Source organism: Nelumbo lutea, chromosome 6 (assembly GCF_056320005.1).
Source record: "Nelumbo lutea isolate HS-2025 chromosome 6, American lotus-T2T, whole genome shotgun sequence".
Taxonomy (NCBI): domain Eukaryota; kingdom Viridiplantae; phylum Streptophyta; class Magnoliopsida; order Proteales; family Nelumbonaceae; genus Nelumbo; species Nelumbo lutea.
Window position 1 is genome coordinate 70,908,848 of NC_142689.1, and position 20,804 is coordinate 70,929,651.

The 20,804-nt window shown below is 38.2% G+C and overlaps 1 protein-coding gene and 1 long non-coding RNA gene across 2 annotated transcripts; one reads left to right on the plus strand and one right to left on the minus strand.

The window, feature by feature from the left end:
- Nucleotides 1-458: 458 nt before the first annotated feature.
- On the plus strand, nt 459-6,095 carry LOC148849558 (uncharacterized). Its single transcript, XR_016100641.1, has 2 exons — nt 459-668; nt 5,852-6,095. It is a non-coding gene; the product is annotated as an uncharacterized LOC148849558 (long non-coding RNA).
- A 3,846-nt stretch (nt 6,096-9,941) lies between these two features.
- On the minus strand, nt 9,942-12,570 carry LOC148849559 (protein CUP-SHAPED COTYLEDON 3-like). The gene is made up of 3 exons (XM_088949214.1): nt 12,207-12,570; nt 11,039-11,313; nt 9,942-10,761 (listed from the first exon to the last, which is right to left on the minus strand). The coding sequence occupies exons 1-3, from the start codon at nt 12,406-12,408 to the stop codon at nt 10,084-10,086; spliced, it is 1,155 nt and encodes a 384-aa protein (XP_088805340.1). The 5' UTR covers nt 12,409-12,570; the 3' UTR covers nt 9,942-10,083.
- Nucleotides 12,571-20,804: the final 8,234 nt, after the last annotated feature.

Below are 20,804 nucleotides of genomic sequence, written 5' to 3' on the forward strand. Positions count from 1 at the left end.
TTATATAATACACATGTTATTTATTTATTTATAAAAAACATGTATATATGATGAAAATAATTAAAAAATACTTTTTTTTTGTTTTTACTTAGTATATTTTATTTTTCTTTTAATAATTCATTAAGTTTAAAGAAAACTTCTTGTATTACCCGAAGGTCCAACTTACTGATAGGATTCAAATTCAAATCGAGTCCTATCAGTCTGCGTCCCTACAACCGATAGGATCAGAAGATCGGATCGATCCGATATAAAAGCGTCGGATCGGATCGAATCCATTTGCATCCCTGTGACCGATCCATTATATTGTCATTTTATATAAAGATTAGGGGTACTTATGTCTAATAGATTTTTAATCCCAAATCTCGCTTGCGTCTTGCCACTTTTAACCTTTGATGATTCGAGTTCTGACGTTGTAAGCATTGTTCACAAGTCACTATTGCTGTTTGCTGCTAAAAAGGGAGAGAGAGAGAGAGAGAGAGAGAGAGAGAGAGGCAGCTGCAAAGGTTTAATGGCGTTTATGAGAGGGGAGCCTTTGGTTGCCAAGCTCGCAGTGCTGGCGAGGTTTGTTGTTCTTCCGGGAGCAATGGCTGCTGCTTTGATCTACTCCCCGCAGCAGGACCCCAACAAGAAGGATAATGCCAAGTAGAGCAGTGGTCTTCTTTATCAAGGTTCGATCCTTTTCTCTTAAATTTCCATGATCCAGTCTGGTTTTGGGGTTGTGAATTCAACCTTCTGTTTCTTTTTATAGGTTTTAGTTGGTCTTTTATTTTAGATGTAAATGATCTTGTTACTAGGGTTTTAATAAATCCTTTACATGGACTGGTAAACGCGTCTCTTTTCTTTTGATCCATCCATTTATTGTCTTATAAGACGTTGGCTTGCTATCGTACTGCAACTATTATAAAATTTAGAGCTGTTGAATTGAATGTAAGAGGATTGTCTTGGAAGGCCGAAATTTCTATTTTATCTGAGTTAATTCTAGACCCGGTTGAGCCCATAATGTGGTGAGTGTGATCGAACTATACATAAACACATTATTATCCCTTCTATCATCAACCAAATCTTTTACAAGTTGCTTATAGAAAATGCAGAATCCAAAAATCATTCCTCAGCAGAGGATAACCTGAAAAAAACAGAGATTTGTTAAACTTAGATTGGATTGAGTTCTTAGCTGATCCGGATTCATGTTTTAGTTTTGGCTCTCGAGCTTTAAAATCTAGGGTTGACTAACATGAAAGAGAAATACATACACTAAAATGCGCATTGGAGATGATATGCTTAAGTTGCTATTCTTTTGGGGTAGCAATGGTAATCAAATGGAAAAATCCATGAGAATCCCTGTGCTTATTACTAATTGGCTCCAAAATTGGAAAAAAGTTAACGACCTCTCAATTCATTTTTCTGAATTTTGTAGTTGATGAATGATAAAGATGGTGGTCTTAAATGGGCTCTTCTCATGTTACTACTTCTGATCGTCAATCCTATGTTTAAGTCCTAATAAGTTGCGTTCTGCCCCTTCAGTTGATAAATTTTGAACTCTGACAGGCTATGCAGAGTTGCTTCTTGATTGGCTTGGATTTTTTTTTTAAATGTTTATTATCAGATAAAGTAATTAAATGCAAATGCACCCCTGAAGAATGAGGCCTCCTATTGTCCAAGGCAGAAGGCACTCAGCTTTGTGAAGCTAGATGCTATTAAAAGGGTATTAATTAAAAAAATATATTTTCAAATTTTGGTAGAACAGTAAACTAAGAGGTAAGAACTGTGGTTAACTGGTTAGCATGGTACAATAAAAACTTGAGGTTGTTCACTTTTCAGAGCTGTTCTTGCCAATTGCCACAACTGTCTGAACATGCTCATGCTAGTTTCCATTCACATTTATCTGGCCACCAATGACAAACTTAGAAACTATAATTTGCATATGCTTTATATAAAATAAATTGAGCCTTAATTAATTAAAAAAAGCATAAGAGTCTTATCCCAACTACTTGGGGTTGGCTTACACAAATCCTGTTCTTCATTCAACTCCATCATATAGGTCAAATCATCTATTAAATATTGAGTCCATAGGAGATTTATAACTAGAATCCCCATCCTTATAAGCTTCCCTTGGTTATGTCTCTGGATCAATCAAAAGAAACACAACTCCCTCAGAAGGTTTTGGAGTAGGGAAAACAGCTGATGGTGGCAATCAGCACCTGGTTACTAGATATCTAAATATCTGCCCCTGATTAGTAGGATCCTGGTTGCAAGCTTTGGATGCGATCATCAACAGATCAAATTCGGGTCCATATTAGACCTGCTAGGAATCGACTCCAACTCTGCACCCAGGTAGTGACTGGTGAACATCTGATAAATATTCAAGTATGTAAAGCTTGAAATTTATAGGAAGTAAAAAAAATCAAAACCACTTATTTCCTTTAAGTTTTAACTGTACGCATGCAAGAAAGTTTAGACTACAGTGCTTTTCAATGGGATTTTGTCTTGGGATGCAAATAGGATCATATTAGATATACCTTGATCCAAAATTGATATGTTAAATATTTGAATTAAAATTGAATCTTACTATCAGATTTAGTTTGGAATCAGATTGAATTTAACATTAATAAGTAAAACTAAATCATCTTCATCATCAAAGCTTTATTCTAACTATATGGGTCGGCTACATGAATCCTGTTTTGTCATTCTGTTCTTTTTAATGCTATATCCACTGTTAAATTATGAGTGCTTAATACTTATTACTGCTTTGGCCCATGCCCCTTTTGGTCTGCCCCAGCTCTTCTAGCCTCTTCAACTTGTAACTGATTGCCTTTTTTATGGGTGCTGCAGGTGGTTTTTGTATGTATGTGACCGAACTATCTAAGCCTATTTTCTCTCCTTTTGCTTTTTGGCTGCCCAATGTTCTGCTCCATATAGCATTGCTGGCCTTGCAACTGTTTTATAGAATTTTTCTTTTAGTCTAAGTGATATTCAACTATCGCATAATAAGACTCTAGATGCACCCCTCTATTTTGCCTATCTTGCTCCAATTCTATGGGTACCATCCTCCTCAATCTCTCCCTTGTTATGTATTGTTGAACCAAGGTACTGGAAAGTATCTCTTGGTCTCCAATCCTAAGTATGCCCTGATTTGCACTCCTATTGTTATTAAATGTACATCGCATGTATTCTATTTACTCCTGCAATAAACTAAACTAAAAATAATGAGAATATTATATGTTATTAATAAAATAAATTAATAATGAATTTGATATGGTATATCATGAATTGAATTAATTGAAAATAACTTTCTAGACTAAAACTGATGATTCTTTAATAAAAATGTACACATTGCTAATAGATGGATGCATGTTAATTTTAAATAAATCACCAACTTATACACATTTTTTATACTATGATTTGTTAAAACACATATTTTTCCACACTTTAAAAGTGTTAAATGCTGTAAAATATACTCTAAAGGTGCTTGTGCAGTATTCAAGGAAGTACACTAGGCATGTACAAGTATCCAGGTATCAGTCTATCACTCCCTCTGATGTAAACCACTTCCTATGGCTAGAACCTTGAACTGTATCTTGGTTATTTTGTTTGTGATCAATAATGGTGGCATGCCCAATGAGGATTAGAACTTGGGTCTTCAGGCAAGAAGGTTCCCCAAAATCCTTTTTTTTTTAGTTGAGTCTATATCTAGAACTAGTTAGTTTGTTGGAAATGAAGAGATTTTATTCTTTAATAATTCTGTTTCCTATGGTTCCACAAGAAAATAGAGTGGTCATAGAATTATTTTGGTACTTAGCTTGGATCTCCTACCCACAAACTGTTCCTACATCCATACCCATGGAATACTGCAGGTGCGCGTTGGGAATATGTCTCTTGTCTCTCATGGGGAGATGTTCCCAATACACAGCAGTGGTGTCTTGTGGGTATGGGTGTGGGAATGGTTTGTGGGTAGGAGATCCAGAGTGGTTTTGGGGAGGTTGTTTATGATGTTTTACTTTATTTGATTTTTGGACATGGCTAATTGGCTGTTGATAGAGTGTAATGGGTGATAGGGTTTGTGTAGCCAAGCTCTAATTTTGCCCGTGTTTTGTTTCTATAACAATGTTTTGAAAATTGTAGTCGTATAGTAAATCGTAGAGAAAGTTGAATCGAATCGAATTGTGAATCATATCGTAAATCGTAAGATTATTTCTATTTTTATAAACTTGTCAAAAAATTAAATATAGATATATTAAAAGGTTAAAAATATATAGGAAAGTTACTTTCCCTTATTTTTAATCTATATATACCATATATGTACCGAAAATAATAGAATTTACCACTTATACTATAGAAGCCTGAGGTGATATAATCAAGTTTGATTTGAAAGTCAAACAAATCCACATATAATGAATGGCTTTTTAACCAATATATGATGGAAAGTAAACTCAATTTCTAGTCTTAAATAATGTAACTAAATCATTTTCTAGTAAGGGCTTTAAAAAAAATCCCTTGACAAAACTAGATATAAACAAAAATATAACCAAGTAGAGAACTAATTCTTGATTGAATTTATTTAAATCGTAGTGAATCGCAGAAATTGTAAGATTTATGAATCAAATCATAGGATTCAAACAAAAATCGTAAGATTTTTGCATAAAAAGATTCAGACATAAGGTTTGAATCAAAACCCTTGGGATTCATGATTCAAATCATGAATCATATCGTAAATCGTGAGATTTTGACAACATTGTTCCATAAAAGGTTGATATTGATATGAGAGCTGCTAGGGGTATTTTTCTGGAATAAAAATCCTTGGGCCCCTGTCTATTCACATTTTCTACTTGTTTAAGATGCCATGTGACCATCCCCAAATGAAAATACAAACAGTTGCTGATGGAAGGTCAATTAGGTAAAACAGTTGCAAACTATTGGGTGTTTTAGTGATATACAAACTATAGGGTAGGTTTTAGTAAGTATGGGAACAGTGTCTAAACTCTAAAGTAAATGACCTAGGTTACATGGAGACTGCTCTGCAACCTGGAATTAGGCTCGTTTGGGCTAAAGTGTGGTCTACTGTACATTCTTCTGCCATCTGTGTTATCCTTGAACAACTTTTGATGGAATTCCCTGACCTAAATCCGTTATATGGTTTTTTGGTGTGGTCACAACCCCCTTTTTCTTACTGGTAGGCTTCTTTTTGGTGTTAGAAATTCATTATTGCGAAGGAAGGTTGTTTTTTGATACATTACATGTTTTATCTTTAAGGGCTCCCCCCGCCCCCGAAAAACTGAACTTGAACTGCTCTAGCTGGCTAGGGATGCCACTGGATTTGGTTCGGTAGTAAGGCTACCTTAACCCTACCGTATCAAGTCGAGTACATAGTAATATTGAAACATTGGCAAATATAGCCTTCGCTGAGTATATTATTTAGTGAGGTCGTTCAGAGGTTTAGTCAGGATGGGTTGAGTGAAATCCGTACAGTTTGAAATAAAATAAATTAAAAGTTTCATATGGCCACCTGGCTACTATTATTTTATTATTGCTCAGCTGCACAAGTAGCTTTTCAGGCTCTGTATAGTCATCTTCTCTTGAAAAAGTGTTCATATATTCTAAACAGTTGTGCATGTTGTCTGAATCTCTGGTGCATCCTTTCTGGTTTGTTGTATGGACTTTCTTCTTCAACCATTGAGAAAAGTCGTTTCTCTCATGATTATGATGATCCGGTGGGTGCTAATTTTGGATTGCAGCTGTTACAGGCTTATGGCCTCTCTGAATAGGAGCATGTCCTCCAATACAAAGAAAAATGTTATTTCTCCTATCAGTAGGTGCCATAAGTTGCACCTAATAATGATGTTTTTTTCTTTAGCAGGAACTTATACCATGGATCAACAAATGCTTGGAATGCCCCAGTATCTGTTCTCAAAGTTTGCAATAATATATTTTGTTCCAAGGTTCTTCATGTTGTCTTTAATGTAGTAGAAAGACTTTTTTTCCTTCCTCTTTGGATAATTGGGCTCGGGCTGATCTTTATTTGAATAACATTGAGACTTAAGTTCATGCCTTTGTATCAAGAAGAAACATAAATGAGCTTTTAATCTGATGTGTGCCCTCAACTTATTGTTGATCATATTTGAGTCCTAGAGTTTGCAGTCAAATGTAAATAGCGAGCTTAGCTGGCCAAGTATACAAGGTCAAACTAGGCAATTTTGGGTTTGAATTCACGAATAAGCTGATGAATAGCAGGCTTCTCCAAATCAATCACAGTATACAAGTAGTGCTTGACTTTTCAATTGGGTATGAGAATGTCATCTCGTGTCAGCACCATCACCATCACAGTGTATTCTCGCGAGTTGGGGGGGTGGGGGGGTGGGGGGGGGTGGTATTCAACATCTACTGCGATTTGACAAAGCCCATGTCTCTCAAAATACTGTTGGTTACAACTTACAGCGAGTGTGTAAAACCAACATTTGTAGTTGTAGCCGATTTTTTTTTTTTTTTTTCAAGGGGGCGAAGGCCCTTTCTTGTTCCGGAATTGTAAATGCCAGACAGAAAACGCATTGGGGGTAGTGTCAGAAACTTCCCTAATTTTGAGGAACACCTCCCACGTGTTCCCAGCCAGAGATCGTGTGCATTGTTTGGTCGCCACACAAGCACAACGATTTTTGCCAAACGAGAGCCCTTACAGGAGATTAGGGATTGTTTGGATCCGATGTAAAAGTAAATGTCCAATAGCAACAAAATCAGGAGGGGGAAGGTGGCAGCGTGGCATGTTCGTAAAACCTGTTGGGGATTCGTATCATAGGCCCGGCTGGCTGTGGCTGGGGTTTAAAACCTGTATTCTTTGGTAAAGTAGACTGGGGGGGTTCGTACCATGGAGATGGAATTGGAGGCAGCCCAGGTTCAAAAACCCTTATTCATCTGCTAACTGCTGACCAGTGACCACTAGAACCGCTTACCTACCAGTGGAAAAAGAAAACCTGACAAAGTTTATTGAGAGGTGCATAATAAAAAGTGTAAATGGGGACAAAATAATGTATATGGCAGAACCTTAAGACATTGTTGGAATTGGGCCTTTTGGTTGTTGTACTGTACACCTCAGATGGCTGCTCATCAAGTCATCAAACCCAAAGTCTGGACTCTGGGCTCAAAATTGGGTTGGACAAAGCACCAAAGAAACAACCCATAATAAAAATAATAATAATAAAGACCCCTAACCCTCTAATTTTGTGCTTTCGTTTCAGTTTTTCTATTTGTTGCCTATTATATTTTGTTTTCTATCTTTTTGTTTTACTGTGTGTCCAACTGATGTATCCGTGTATTATCCGATTGCTTACAGCCTGAAGATCCTCTAGATGTTGTGTACTATAAAAGTATAAAGTGGCAATCTATCTTACCATTCTTTGATCATCTTCTGGTCCTTTTAAAGATGTTACCCTGCTAGTAATAAATCAATGAATTGGAAAAGGGGTGTCGTTGGTAACACTTTGATTAGCTTTGTGTGTTCACTCCAGGACGACTGATGAGAAGTGTACCACTTAATTAGTAATGCTTTTGTCTTCTCAATGCTCAATGGGCAGGGCGTACCCGTTGACAATTGATTGGAGAAGTAACCCCGCCTCTTCCTTTTAAATATTTCCAATTTTACTTTTTTTTTTTTTAAACTGTCATCATGGGTATATTATATGTTGATGTGTGGCAGATTCCATTGAATAGATTCCTGACAAAGCCCCATTCTTTCACGTTTAAATATGTCATAAACAAAAATGCCAAGAGATTACCATTTTGGCTTTGGTCAGTCTCAGCCTTAGTCCTTGTTGTTGTTGAAGCATTGTTGTTGTTGTTGTTGAAGCATGGATGTGATCTTTGGTTGCTGCTGATGCTGGGTTGCTATGAGCTAAATTCCCAAGTGACAAACAGCTCCATTGGTAAAAGGATCTCCAGTTTCTTTTCCCAAGTCATGCCTCCATGGGCCATGGCCATGCATGGAATGGCTGATCTTTATCAGTTCTCACTGTTTGATTGGAAAATATATATATATATATATATATATATATATATATATATATATATATATATATCAAAATTTGAATTGACCCGGCATGCCAGATGCAATATAAAAACTTCAAATCAGGTACTCCACTTGTACATCTACCTTTGATCGAGTCTGGATCATCTGCCAACAAAATACATTCTAACAATCTACCAGCAAGATTGCATACCACACATGTGGTGTTAGATCAAATTGGTAAAGGATTGTAACATGTTTGTTTGGCAGAAGATCCCAATTCCCTCCGACCCAACTTGTTTTATTCATGGTATTTAACTCATGATCTGATACCCACTTATTAAGGATCGCTGTCCGACCAGTTGGGCTTTTCTATGAACCTGTGACGTCTCTGTTTATTTAATTTATTGTTCCTTCTTGTTGATAATTAATAAACTTCGCCAATATTCCTTGTTAGAAGTTAGAACTGAGACGAGAAAGAGAAGGGTCCACACTCCACAGAAGCTACTGCTGCACTACACTTGAAAAAAAAGATGCAACCTTTATAGCCTAAGAATCCATCCTCTTAGAATACGACGGCCTACAGCAGCTATCTCACTCAATCTCAGTGTGGTCGAGCCTCTTGAATGATTATTTTTGTTATCTTTATAGATAAAAGGAAAAAAAAAAAATATAAAGCCCATGTGTAGAGCAAAGGCCAGCTTCGTACCGACTTTGTCATGACTCGGAAGAATCATCATCTTCTTGAACTCTGGGGCATCGTGATACCAACACCACTGTCATCCCCATGCATGTCATGACTCATGAGAGCTAAGGAAAAAAAAAAAAAGCACTCTTTTTTGTTTTTTGTTGTTCCCCAAACAAGGCATGATGAAATCGTATGTCAAAGCGCGTTCATGTCGTTCTCATCGACGTCATGAATTCCTATACACAAGGAAAAAAAGATAAAAAAACTGTATATTCATCCTCTTTTCTTTTTTCTTTGTGCAAAGAAAGAGGATTATTTCTTACTACAGGCTTGCTGCACAGAGCGGGGTAGGAGATCTTTAGTTTCTATTATTTACTCCCTCTATAATCTACTCTATTCAGTCTAAGGTCCGGTTTGGTGTGTCTTTTTGCATGGGTTATTGGCTGTTTAGAAATCTGATAGTCCGTATTTTTGTTTTTTTTTTCCATTTGGTTGGGAAAAACTTTAGCCACCAAAAGACTTTACCGTGAAAAGACGTAGAAAAACCCGTTTTCAATTGGAAAGATGCATCTCTAATCAAACGATCTATGATTTGTCAAGACCTTTATATGAAATCTCATTATGTATGTATTTGGTTATGTTTATGTTTATTAAATAAACGTTGTTTTGTACTTATGTGATTGTAAAACTAAAAAAAATAATTAACGAGGGTGTTTATGACCACATCAGTGAAAGTGCCAGTAAACTCTTATCCATTAGGGGAAGCTCCAAAATAAAGTTTCCCAAAAATGGGAGCACAGAAATTGATATTTGCTTTTACAAATATCCTTTATCGCAACGTTTACTCAATAAACATAATCCGAACCAAACACCGTCTATTTCTTTTGACTGCTAGCTCTTCTAAAACCTTAAAAAAAAAAAAAAATTGTCAAACGGGAAGTCTCTAAGACAAGAAAGTCGGATTTGGATTTTGGAGTGTGGAGGGGGCGAAGGTGATCCCAATTTGCAGAAGGGGGCAGAACCCCAGCCATAAACAAAAGCCCATTGCGCGTGCATGCATGCAAAAGTCCCCTCCTCAATCCTAATAATCAAAATCTGAAAAAAAAATGGTGACGTCAAATGATAATACCCCAATCCCATCGTTGATGTCACATCACAGACCCTCTCCACTTTCACAGGGGTTTCGAATATCCAACCCAAAGTTGGAGATTGTGTGTGTTTATCAGTTTACAGAGAGAGAGAGAAAAGAGAGAGAGAGAGAGAGAGAGAGGGCAAGGCAAACATCTTACAAAATAACTGGTAAAAAGTGCAGAAAATCTCCAAAATACATACATTGGATATAAAGAACACTTGCACATCTACAGTAACAGTACAAGCAAATAGATTCTATGGACGTATATAAAAGATCTTAGGGTCCGGATTCTCCAGCGCCTCTGATGGGAGGATCTAGCATCATCTGAAAGCCGGCCCTGTTGAAAGCAACTGAAGTGGACATCTCATGAACAGTGTCTGCAACAGCTGTGAACCCCAACACACCCCCTCCAGGTCCAGGGCCTCCACCACCTCCTCCTCCACCCGGACCACCCACACCCATCTCAATAAACAGGGGGTTTTGGCGAATCTTATCCACCCAGTGCAAGTTAGCATCTAGTGGTTGAAAATGGGAAAAGTTGGACTCTGTCTTGCACTGTTTCTGAACAGTGGCTTGCTTCAAAGTGCAATCTTGATGTGAGAGGAGCGACTTGAGTAGGATGGAGTGCGATGGGTTGTTGGGGTTTATGGTGGTGGGTGAAAAGGAGGGTCTTAATAAGCTACTGCTACTCATCGGGAAAAGTTGGGTCTGTGTGCTAACTGGGTTTATTAGATTCTTGACACCATTTTCTTGGTGAATCAAGTAATTATTTTGGAGGCTTTGTATCGAGGACTGAACGTCCATCACAGTTGTTGGGGGTTCAAGCAGTGGAGGCAAGCAAGTCGACGGGGACGATGAACAAGCTTCCATGAGATAGCCATGAGCAGCTTGGAAAAATGGGCTTTTCTTCTCTCCTCCTGTCTTGTGAAATATTCTGCAAATCACCCATTCCTCCTGCACAGCACAACCGAACCATGAAGCAACCATGGCAATTGAACTACCGATTAAAGCAGTTTTCATTTTTCATTTATCCATTTTAAGGATCAGAACAAGTCAACCTATACCCTAAGATTAAAACCCAAAACAAATATAATATATATTCACCAATGGGAGCAAGTTACTTTGTCTTTTGTATCAACTGCTTACTTAGCCCGAGGCGCATATAGATTTGTAGAGTGTAGAGAGAGTTAAGGTTTTGGGGGAGAGAGAGAGAGATAGAAGATGTATGTACCTTACACGTGTGACGGTAGGCGAAATCACCGTCGAGGCGGTACTCGTGCATGACCCACTTGGTTTTCTCGCCTCGGGGAGCTCTGCCCTTGTAGAAAACTAGGGTTTTCTTCATTCCCAGTAGGGCTCCATTTGAAGCACTGTAAACCTCTCTGTCTTTGCCGGTGGCTTTCCAATACCCAGCTTCAGTTGCTCGGTTTGTTCTCAACCCGGTTGGGTACTTTCGGTCCCTCAGGCTGAAGAAATACCACTCTCTCTCCCCCATCTTAGCTATGTCTGAGAAACAATTAAGAAGAGAAAAAGAGAATATATGGTTACATACATAAATAACGCAAGACAAAGCTATAAGAAATTATCTCTCTCTCTCTATTTGGTTATGGTTGTTTAATCCATGAGCTCTGTCAGAAAATTTTCCCAACTTTGAGATGGATTTTGTATCGAATAATTAAGTATATGGATAGTTGAGGATAAGGGAAGTAGAATTCAAGTGCATGCACTTGACAATGACAGAAAATATAAACAAAGTATGACATAAAAAGAGAGAGAGAGAGAGAGAGAGAGAGAGAGAGAGAGAGAGAGAGGGGAGGGGGGCTACAAGTATAATAATACAAACATCTCTCGAAAGTCTTTGCTTGAAAGTTCTCCCAACTTATTAAAAAAGAAGCCCTCGATCATATCATATGTTAGAAAAGGGACAAGTCATTTAAGTCATACATGCGTCGCGGATATAGAAAATGAAGATATAAATCATCCTTTATGCCTTCGAAAAAAGAAAAAAATCATCCTTTATTGGAAAGGAATTAAAGGAGAAGACAGCTTTGTGGGTCTTACAAGACTGAAAAAGAAGGTGCCCAATATGTCTATTTTTCATTCTAGCTAGCAATGGTGCCCTCGAAAACCAGACTCAATACATACCAGCAACATATAAAAACTAACCCATAACCATGATCACATTGAATTGATGAAAGTTGAAACACTTTCTTCCTAATCCTAATCTGTCTGGTTTACAGATTAGATCTTCAATGTAAACGGAACACAAGTGACAAACAGTTTTCACAGAGAAACCCATCAACCAAAGAAACCATATATATAATGAAACAAAAGCAAACAACACAGAGAATATTTATACCACTCCTTTGTTGGTCCTTTTCTTTCCTCATCAATCATACCTGGAAGCTCCCATGGTTCACATCTATTAAGGTCAACCTCGGCAATGTCGACACCAGAGAAGCTCCCCTTGAATACCTTTGAAGCCAAATAAAAGGTTATGAGCTCTTCATCAGTTGGGTGAAACCGAAACCCTGGAGGCAAACCTTGCTCGTTTGTGTCTTCTCCATGCACTTCGCATAAAATTTCTTCCATGGCCAACATCGACGCAGTGACTGGCTACCTAGCTACTCTCTGCACACGACGCAAAAAGCTATCGAGTGAGAGAGGGAGAGAGGGGGAGGGAGGAGAGAGAGAGAGAGAGAGAGTATGTTTGTTGGGTAAAAGCGAATGTAAACGAATGAGCGGAGATATATATAGAGAAGCACTGAAACCGAAGATAGGGCAAAGTTATTAATAAGGGGTGGGCAGATTTGGGTTCATTAAAAGCTATGGAGGCCCTACAAAAGTGCACCTGAAACTTTGAAAGGGCCCCAAACAGGCAACAAGTATAGAAATTAAACCTAAGAAAAAAAAAGGATTTAGGAGTAAATGTCGAGTTGGTTGCAGTGATTTATGCGTGCGTGTGTGAGCATGTTATGACTTATGACGACCTTTTCAGTTTCACAGAGAGAGAGAGAGAAATTACACGAGGACAACAGCCGGCTTGGAAATGAGAGAAGAGATTATCGTCATCACTCATCACCACCTAGCAGTAATAATAAATCCTGTTCAGTCTTGTAGATTTGTACAAAATATATATATATACAGGAGAAGAAGAAGATGAAGCAGCAGAAGAGATTGTGGCTTTCCACTCGCTATAGTACTACTGTTGATGAAATTAGACGCGTAACAAGGTTGGTCAGGTCCCTCCCACTACCGACGGGTTATAGTTTGACCCGGTTGGAATTGGATACAGCTGAGTTCTTTGATTCTTTCCTTCCCGTGTTGTAAGTTAATTGGCTGGCTTGACCAGTTTTAATTCCAACAGGACCCGGATTTGATGGAATCCGAACCCATCTCCACAGGACCTGGGACTGTCTTAGAGACACACTGAACCGAATGGGGGGGGGGGTGGTCATGGGGTCATATGTTCATCCATGTTATAATATGACTTAAGCTGGCTGATAGTGATGGAGTTCACAAATGTTACAGAGACAAAACAAAACGATATCTTCACAACTTTGTTTTAGTTATTAATTCAATCACTCTCTCTCTCTCTCCTCTCCAATTCAGATTCCCAGGTCCCAGCGCATATAAAGGCCTACAACTCTACTACATGTCAAATAGACCACAGCAGCAGCCATTATTGTATCATTGCACTCTCTCTTAACTGGATTATCATTTTTTTTTTTTTTTGGGCTTCATTTGTTTTGCCCTACAACTCTACAAGCAACGGATATTGACGATCTGTTTGGAGAAACTTTAGGATTTGTGCATTTAACGCCCAAAAGCACAAAATCTGAAACACTTCTTTGGTTTATTTTTCTTTTCGAGTTCACAGAGTCCAAAGGTCGAAAACAAAAGTTCATCCAAACAAGTTCAACTCTTGGTGGTTTTCCAAATAGTATAAAGTATAAACAAACAGATTGTGCATAACTAAATCATGATTTTTGGTGATCAAATATATATTAATCACTAACTTGATTAAATAAATAAATGCAAACAGACCATTAACAGAGAGAGAGACAGCAAATTGGATGGGAAGGGTAATAAATGATGGGGTAGTATTCCGTACATAAATAATTCCTGACAGATTTTAATGGAGTGAACCGTCAGATTTTTATATGCTGAGAAGCTAACCGTTGGATGTTGGATCCCACATGAGCGTCGTTTGGTTGAGACAAGTTGGAGCGGTGGGGGGTTGTAAACGCGCATGTTATCATATAGAACACGTAACATACTAAAATACGCAGATACGAAATTATGAACGGCAAAGCATTTATTGAGACTCGAAGGAGGGATGTAGCAAAGTGACTCTGGATGACCCGTCCACGAGAACTCTGCCACGTCTACTCACATAATATTACCCCGTGAATCCTGCATAAACAGAGTTTGTGTGGACAGTAGATTCGGACCGGCAAAGAGTAGGGTTGGCTAGAATCGAGTTTATCATGAGCTATTTGAGTTTAATTGGCTCAGTTGAACTTAATACATAGGTTCATTGGCTAATCAAGCTGAGTTCGAGCTCAGTAAAGTTCGTCTCATGAGATTAATATAATAAATAAATAAATTTTATTATATATAATAATATTTTTTTTTATATATAATAGTAAATAATTTTTATAATTCTTATTTTTTGTATGCATAATAATAAATAATTTTTATAATTCTTAATTTTCTGTATGTAAAATAAAAATATTATTTTTATATGTATAATTTTTATTTTTTAAAAAAGATCTTAGCTTGTAGTTGAACTTGAATTTACGAACTTCTGAACCGAGCCGAGAATGAACTTACGAGCTCGAGCTCGAGCTTAGTACTCTTGCTATGAGATAAGCTTGAATAGCCAAGTATTCAGCTCGAATCCACCCCTAGCAAAAAGATGGCATGACTAAAGATGAGGGGACACAAAATTATTAGTTATAAAATCACAAAATTGAAATAGTGCATTATTACACGTAGATGCACAATAAATCATGGTTCAAAGTATCGATATGTTTCTATATATCGGTATAAGCTTACTTAGATACATGTGGAAACATATTTTTTTAGTTTTTAGTGAGGTATTGAAACACCTGTAAATAGGCATATTGGGACCCAAAAGATGTGATATAGGATGTATCATATCGAAATTTTGAACCTTAACGGCAATGACACCATTCCATTTGTTGGTATTGGCCGAAATTCCATGAATCCCTTCTATTCTTTTCTATCCAAAAATTAATGATTAAAAGTGGATTTTTCTTAATGTACAGCACAGGGAATTGGGATATGTTCTTCATAGAGTGCATCTTACACCGGCCTCATAGCTATACCCAACCATGTATAGAGAACATCTCCCCATAAATAATAAATACAAGTACAGGAAATATTCCTGATGAATGGCTAGGACATGTTGTAAGGTCGGCGTGAGATGCATTATGTGAGGAGCATATCCGGTCTCAGCACGGGGTGCGTAAGTTAAGAGAGAGAGAGAGATTGCAGTTGTAAATTGTAATTGGGGTTAAAGATAGAGGAGGACATAGTGTCACGGGGATAGATTTGCGGCGGAAGAAACTTGTGCGGCGTCTAGGCTAAGGTAGGCTTATGTGTGCTTAGGGCTAGGAGTTGCCCGATGAGATGGTTCCACCAAGTTTAGTAGGATTGGATCATGACCTCAGTTCGCATGGCCAGGGCTCTCTACTGTCTTTGGCCGGTTCATGGGAGGTGCCTCTTACGTGCTAAAGGGGGCGGCCATGATGAGGGGCGACTGGGCACCAATGAGAGGGACCCCTGTATGCCGATGATGTAGGCACCTGATGTGCCAATGATGATAGGCAACCATTGGAACAGAACACACTTTTGCGCTATGGGCAATGGGGTAGCTCATTCAACTTGGACATGGGTTGGCGTGGTGAAGGGTCATGCTTAGGCCAGGTCCACATGCCAAGCCTCTATTGAGTATCGGTGGTGTAATGCCGGCCCATGCACAATCCCCATGAGCATGTATGTGCCCATGAGGAACCTTGGTAGCCATACTAGCCATTAATCAGGGTTGCCCCGCAAGGGATGTTAGTCTAAGAATGCCAAAGTCAGGCACCCAAGGAAATCGACCACCGCTCTTCAAAGAATACGTTTAACTTTTAGAGATTTAGCTAAAGATAACATCAATTTAAAAAAAAAAAAATATTATAGGTGAAAATGACGGTGATGTTATTAACGTAAACCCACCAGTCTTGAGACTGTTCAGCGTAGGCTTAAGTTAGCGTTGCTTCAGCCTTCGTAGTGAGTGAGTGATTTAAGCAAGAGATAAGTATCCGAATCTCTCTCTCATTGCACAGAAATCTCTCGACCTTATTTAATAATGCACACGGGGACATCCTAACAATCGTCATCCTATTCCTATATATTTCCCTATTTTTGTATTAATGTTATTAGGGATAGGGGTTATATAAGCCTAGGTTGTGGGCCTGGTGGCGGTGGGTGGGTGTTTCTACGCACGTCACATGGGCGGAGCGGAGGACACTGGAGATTGGAGAACCCAGCAAACGTTTGTGTCAGAATGCATTACACTAAACACATCACATGGGGTAGTGCCACTTGCTGCCCACAACACCCTTTCTGGTCTGTGATTGAACGGACCGGGGCTAATTAATTCAACACTCTAGATCATGGCTTGGCTTGGCTCTCCTAGACAGACTGGGGTATTGGATGGGTTTGATGGTTTACGAGTTTTTTGAGGACCATTCATTCAGATTGGAGGTCGAGCCACTGTTGGAGAAGCCCGTGGCTAAATTGATTTTCTATTTGGGGTCGTATCTTTAAAACATTGGAAGGGAATTAGATGAATATTATGTTGGGTGAGCGGGACTGGGGAGGGCATATTGGATGGTGAAGCGTAATAAATAACAAGTGTTCAGTTGGAACTTGGAAGGACGGACTGCCACACCTGCTTTTACAGAAACAGTACCGCCGAGGAGAGAGAATGGAGTTGATGAAGCAAAGTCAGATCCTTCATTCAATTCTTCTCTCTCTCTCTCTCTCCCTTCAACCCTTCTTCTCCTTCTCTCTCCAACTCTGCGTAGTTAATATATATTATATTATAAAAAATCATATAATAACGTGGGTGTTTGTATGTGCGTGCCAATGCAGAATTGCAGATAAAAAGATAAGTAATAGGAATTTGCATTATTTCAATCATATATAGACGACCCCCACATCGATCTCTCTGCAAATCCATCTAATCCACACTCCCTTTTTAATCCGTACCTCTCCAAGAAAAATGACCGACCAAAAAGTCGTAATCAGTTGCTTGTTGCAAGCAGATGATATTCTCTGGTGTCTGGTCCACACCATCTTCACAGTTGGATTCGAATATTTATTTCCTCTTAATTAGATGAACATGTCCACAACTGGGGCCTGGGGCCTGGGCCCAGGCAGCGGCGGGGAGTTTCCCTGCACGACCCTGACCCATTTTTGCCACGTGGAGGGAGATCCCAATTGTCTAATTGTCCAGTTGGTGAGGGACCCACCCACTGTGTAGATGGTGTGTGGACGACGTACGGTAGTTATTATTTATATATGGGCCAAGTCTGGACTTTTCGACCCAGAAGAAGCTATGCCCATACATGGCATGGCAGAGGAAAAGCCAAGAGGTCGAACATCACAACAAGTAGTCCGATTTGGTTACTTGATTGGCCCAAGAGCTGTCAATGATTCAATGGATCATGGATGCATGGTCAATCGGTTACAGTACTAACAAAATTGTAGGTTGCCAACTTCAGCTAATGGACCCTATCCAAGATTCCGTGGTCGGCAGGCCCAGACCAGACCAGACTGCCTGCAGCCTGTAATGCCTTTAAGGCCGTGATTGGTTCATGGTTGCTTTCGTGTCTCACGTCTCACCTCAGCTGGTTTCAGGATGAAAATCTCTATTCCATGCATCACCAATCTATTGTACATGCATGCACACATCAATACTAACTTATCGTGGTACATGGCAGCCTCTTCTCTTGTATTGTCTCGTTCAATCAATAAAATGCCTGTCATTCTTTAAAAAAATATATATTTTTTAACAAGATAACCTCTTTTAGAATCAGAAACCAAACATCGCCTTAAGAAAAATGTATTGTTTTTTTTTTTTTTGTCAATAATATGGCTTGCTTAAATTGTTACCAAAGAGAAATTGTGGGCTCGGGCTAGTTCTGAAGCAGGTGGGCTAGGTATGAACTAATTAATCCTAGCCCAGCCCATTTTTATTAACATTATATTTATTATAAGTAGAAGAATTAATGCCCACCAAGTGTAGATATCAAACGAAATTTCTAATTTCTAATTTCCTATTCACAATCCCATTCAATCCAATATAAATTCATTACGAATGGATCACGTCTGTTTAATCCAATAAATCCTTTATACCATTAAGTTTAAATTGATTCAATTCAATATGTCTTATTAGTCCATATAATCTATCTAAATTGATTTTATTTGAACAGAGTCCAATTCAAAATCCGTCCATTGACACCCCTAAGATCAGCTGTAAATAAATTAGACGGATGGTGGATGGCGGATCCTTTTTGCAAGATGTAGGGTCTGTGTGACTGGTAGTAGAGAACTAGAGACTAGAGAGAGGCCCATTCGATGAGTCCGTGGATTATCCAATCTGAGGGATGCCTTGTGCTTGGCTTTGCTACTGCTTGGGTGATCAGCCGATGTTTAAGCGCAGCGCTGATGAGCGGTCGGCATGCTCACCTCTGAAATCTGAACTGCGCAACGAACACGTTAGGGCTAGGGGTCACCGCTCACACGATTGAGATCATTGATGAAGCTCCACTGCCAGAGCCCAGAGGCAGAGGCAGAGGCAGAGGCAGAGGCTACTGAAACTTGGAAATGACGTGACAGGTCGAATACGCTCGTGCACAAAGCATAGCAAATCTATGATGAAATGACATAGGACTGTTCTAATACTACTCCACTCCGACGGGTCCGGCACGGCAAGGGAGTTAAGGTTTCGTAACTTCGTAATTTATGGCTCAACTGAAGAATCTGCCACATCACCACTTTACGTGACAAAAGCCTCTTATCTTAAGGTCATGTTTGGTTTTCTGTTCTTGGCCTCATTTTTTTCTTGCTTATTTTAGGTAAGAATGAATAATATTAAAACCTTTGATTATAAAATTCTTGTCATGGACGTTATTCTTTTCACCATGAAAAATCAACCCATAGCACAAAAATTGAGGCATCCTGAAGCATGAAAAATAATCATGTTTCGTTTTACTCATTTTCATTCTTTAAAGAAATTCTATGCCAACAGTCATCACTCACGTTCTAGGTCTACAAAAGCACCACCATTAATGTTTATTGGTGGACTGCAATGAAAATATATGCCAATGGGCATTGATCGTCAACCATCCACTAGTAAACAGCTATGCGATAATTTTAGAGACCTATATAGGTTGGCAGTTTATAACCACTAACACAGTTTTGTTTAAAAATGAAAATAAGCAACATAGAGCATTGGCCAATTTGAAAATAATTAATTTTTAAGATAAAAGTGTATGGCTCATAGCAATATTTTCTTATTCTACCTATTTTTACCCATTAGTGTCTAATTTAGAATTTCATCTTGGGTAGGAATGAGAAAAAATGAGAATTGAATCAAATATTGGCTGGTTCATAGTAATATTTGTGGATGGAAATTCATCCATGAATGCAAACCAAATAGCTGATTCATAGCAATATTTTCTAATTTTAGAAGTGAAACGAGAGTATTGTCCTCAAAAAGAAAAAAAAAAGACCATAAAATTAAAAAGACACTGAAGCAACTTACAAGAGATGGGATGAGATACTGGTTCAATGTTCTAATTACAAGGTGAAGCTAACCTAATGAGATGGGCGAGAAAGATGTCCTCAAAATTAGTGATCCAGCTATTTGGTGAAAAAGATCGAGGGAGAGTTTATTTTCTTGTTTGTGGTTTGTTTCACACCATCTACGCCCAAAAGGGGTTTTTGTGGCCTCTATAAGCAAGGGTGATGGAATAAGCTTAGAACTTGGAACATGTTTGGTATCATGGCCGTTTTGTTACGCAATGCATATGTCTAAAAAATATGAAAGTAGAATTGGGTTTTGTGTACACTTTTTCTTCATAGGAGGGGTGCAATTTGGGTGAGTTGAATAGCCCCAGCCCAAAGGCCCAATGTAAAATGTTAACACGGGCCAACTTTTCTTTTACTCCAAGGCACTAAACCCCCCAACCCAGATGCAGGTGGAATTTGATCCCAAGTCTCCACTACAACCAATAAGAGACCTTACCAACCAACTGGTTGGCACCTTGCTAACATGGGCCAACTTAGTTATACCCCTACCAAATAAACTAAAAAGTGAAAAACATTAATGCCATGACAAAAAAAAAAAAAACTTCATTTTGGTATTTTCTTTGTAATGATATAACTTTCACATAGCCCAAAATGTTTAAAGTAAGCATTTATTTTTATAAATGATTTTGTCAAACAAAAAAAAAGTATATGATTAAAATACTACACCTACATGGTGCTGAAAATACTACTTTTACATAGTGAGATACCAAATACCTACTTGAAATAAGGTTCAAAGTATTGGAAATGTAAGGTGCATTAGAAAGACAATTTTAAGAGATGTTTCAAGATACGCTTTGGATATGCATTGATACATACAAAAAAATCAAGATACACATGGATACATTAGGAAACTTATATAAATCTTAAAAAAATACATTAATAACAATAATTATAAGTTTTATATGCCCTTAAATAAGTTATTTAAACAATTTTAAAGAAAACAAGTTATTGAAAAATACAAACCAATACCTCAACAGTTTATATAAAATGTGAGATATAGGGACAAATTGGTAATTGCCGAAGATAATGGAAGAAGTGAAATGTGTATTAATTTTCCGAAAATCAATATAATTCATATTAATATTTATTAGTATATAAATTTT

What these genes read in the sequence shown, in the direction of transcription:
- LOC148849559 (XM_088949214.1), bottom strand. Translation starts at nt 12,408, where the DNA reads ATGTTGGCCATGGAAGAAATTTTATGCGAAGTGCATGGAGAAGACACA. An exon ending in TGAACCATGGGAGCTTCCAG is followed by an intron (nt 11,314 to 12,206) that starts GTATGATTGATG and finishes ATTGTTTCTCAG; the next exon opens with ACATAGCTAAGATGGGGGAG. An exon ending in CCTACCGTCACACGTGTAAG is followed by an intron (nt 10,762 to 11,038) that starts GTACATACATCT and finishes TGTGCTGTGCAG; the next exon opens with GAGGAATGGGTGATTTGCAG.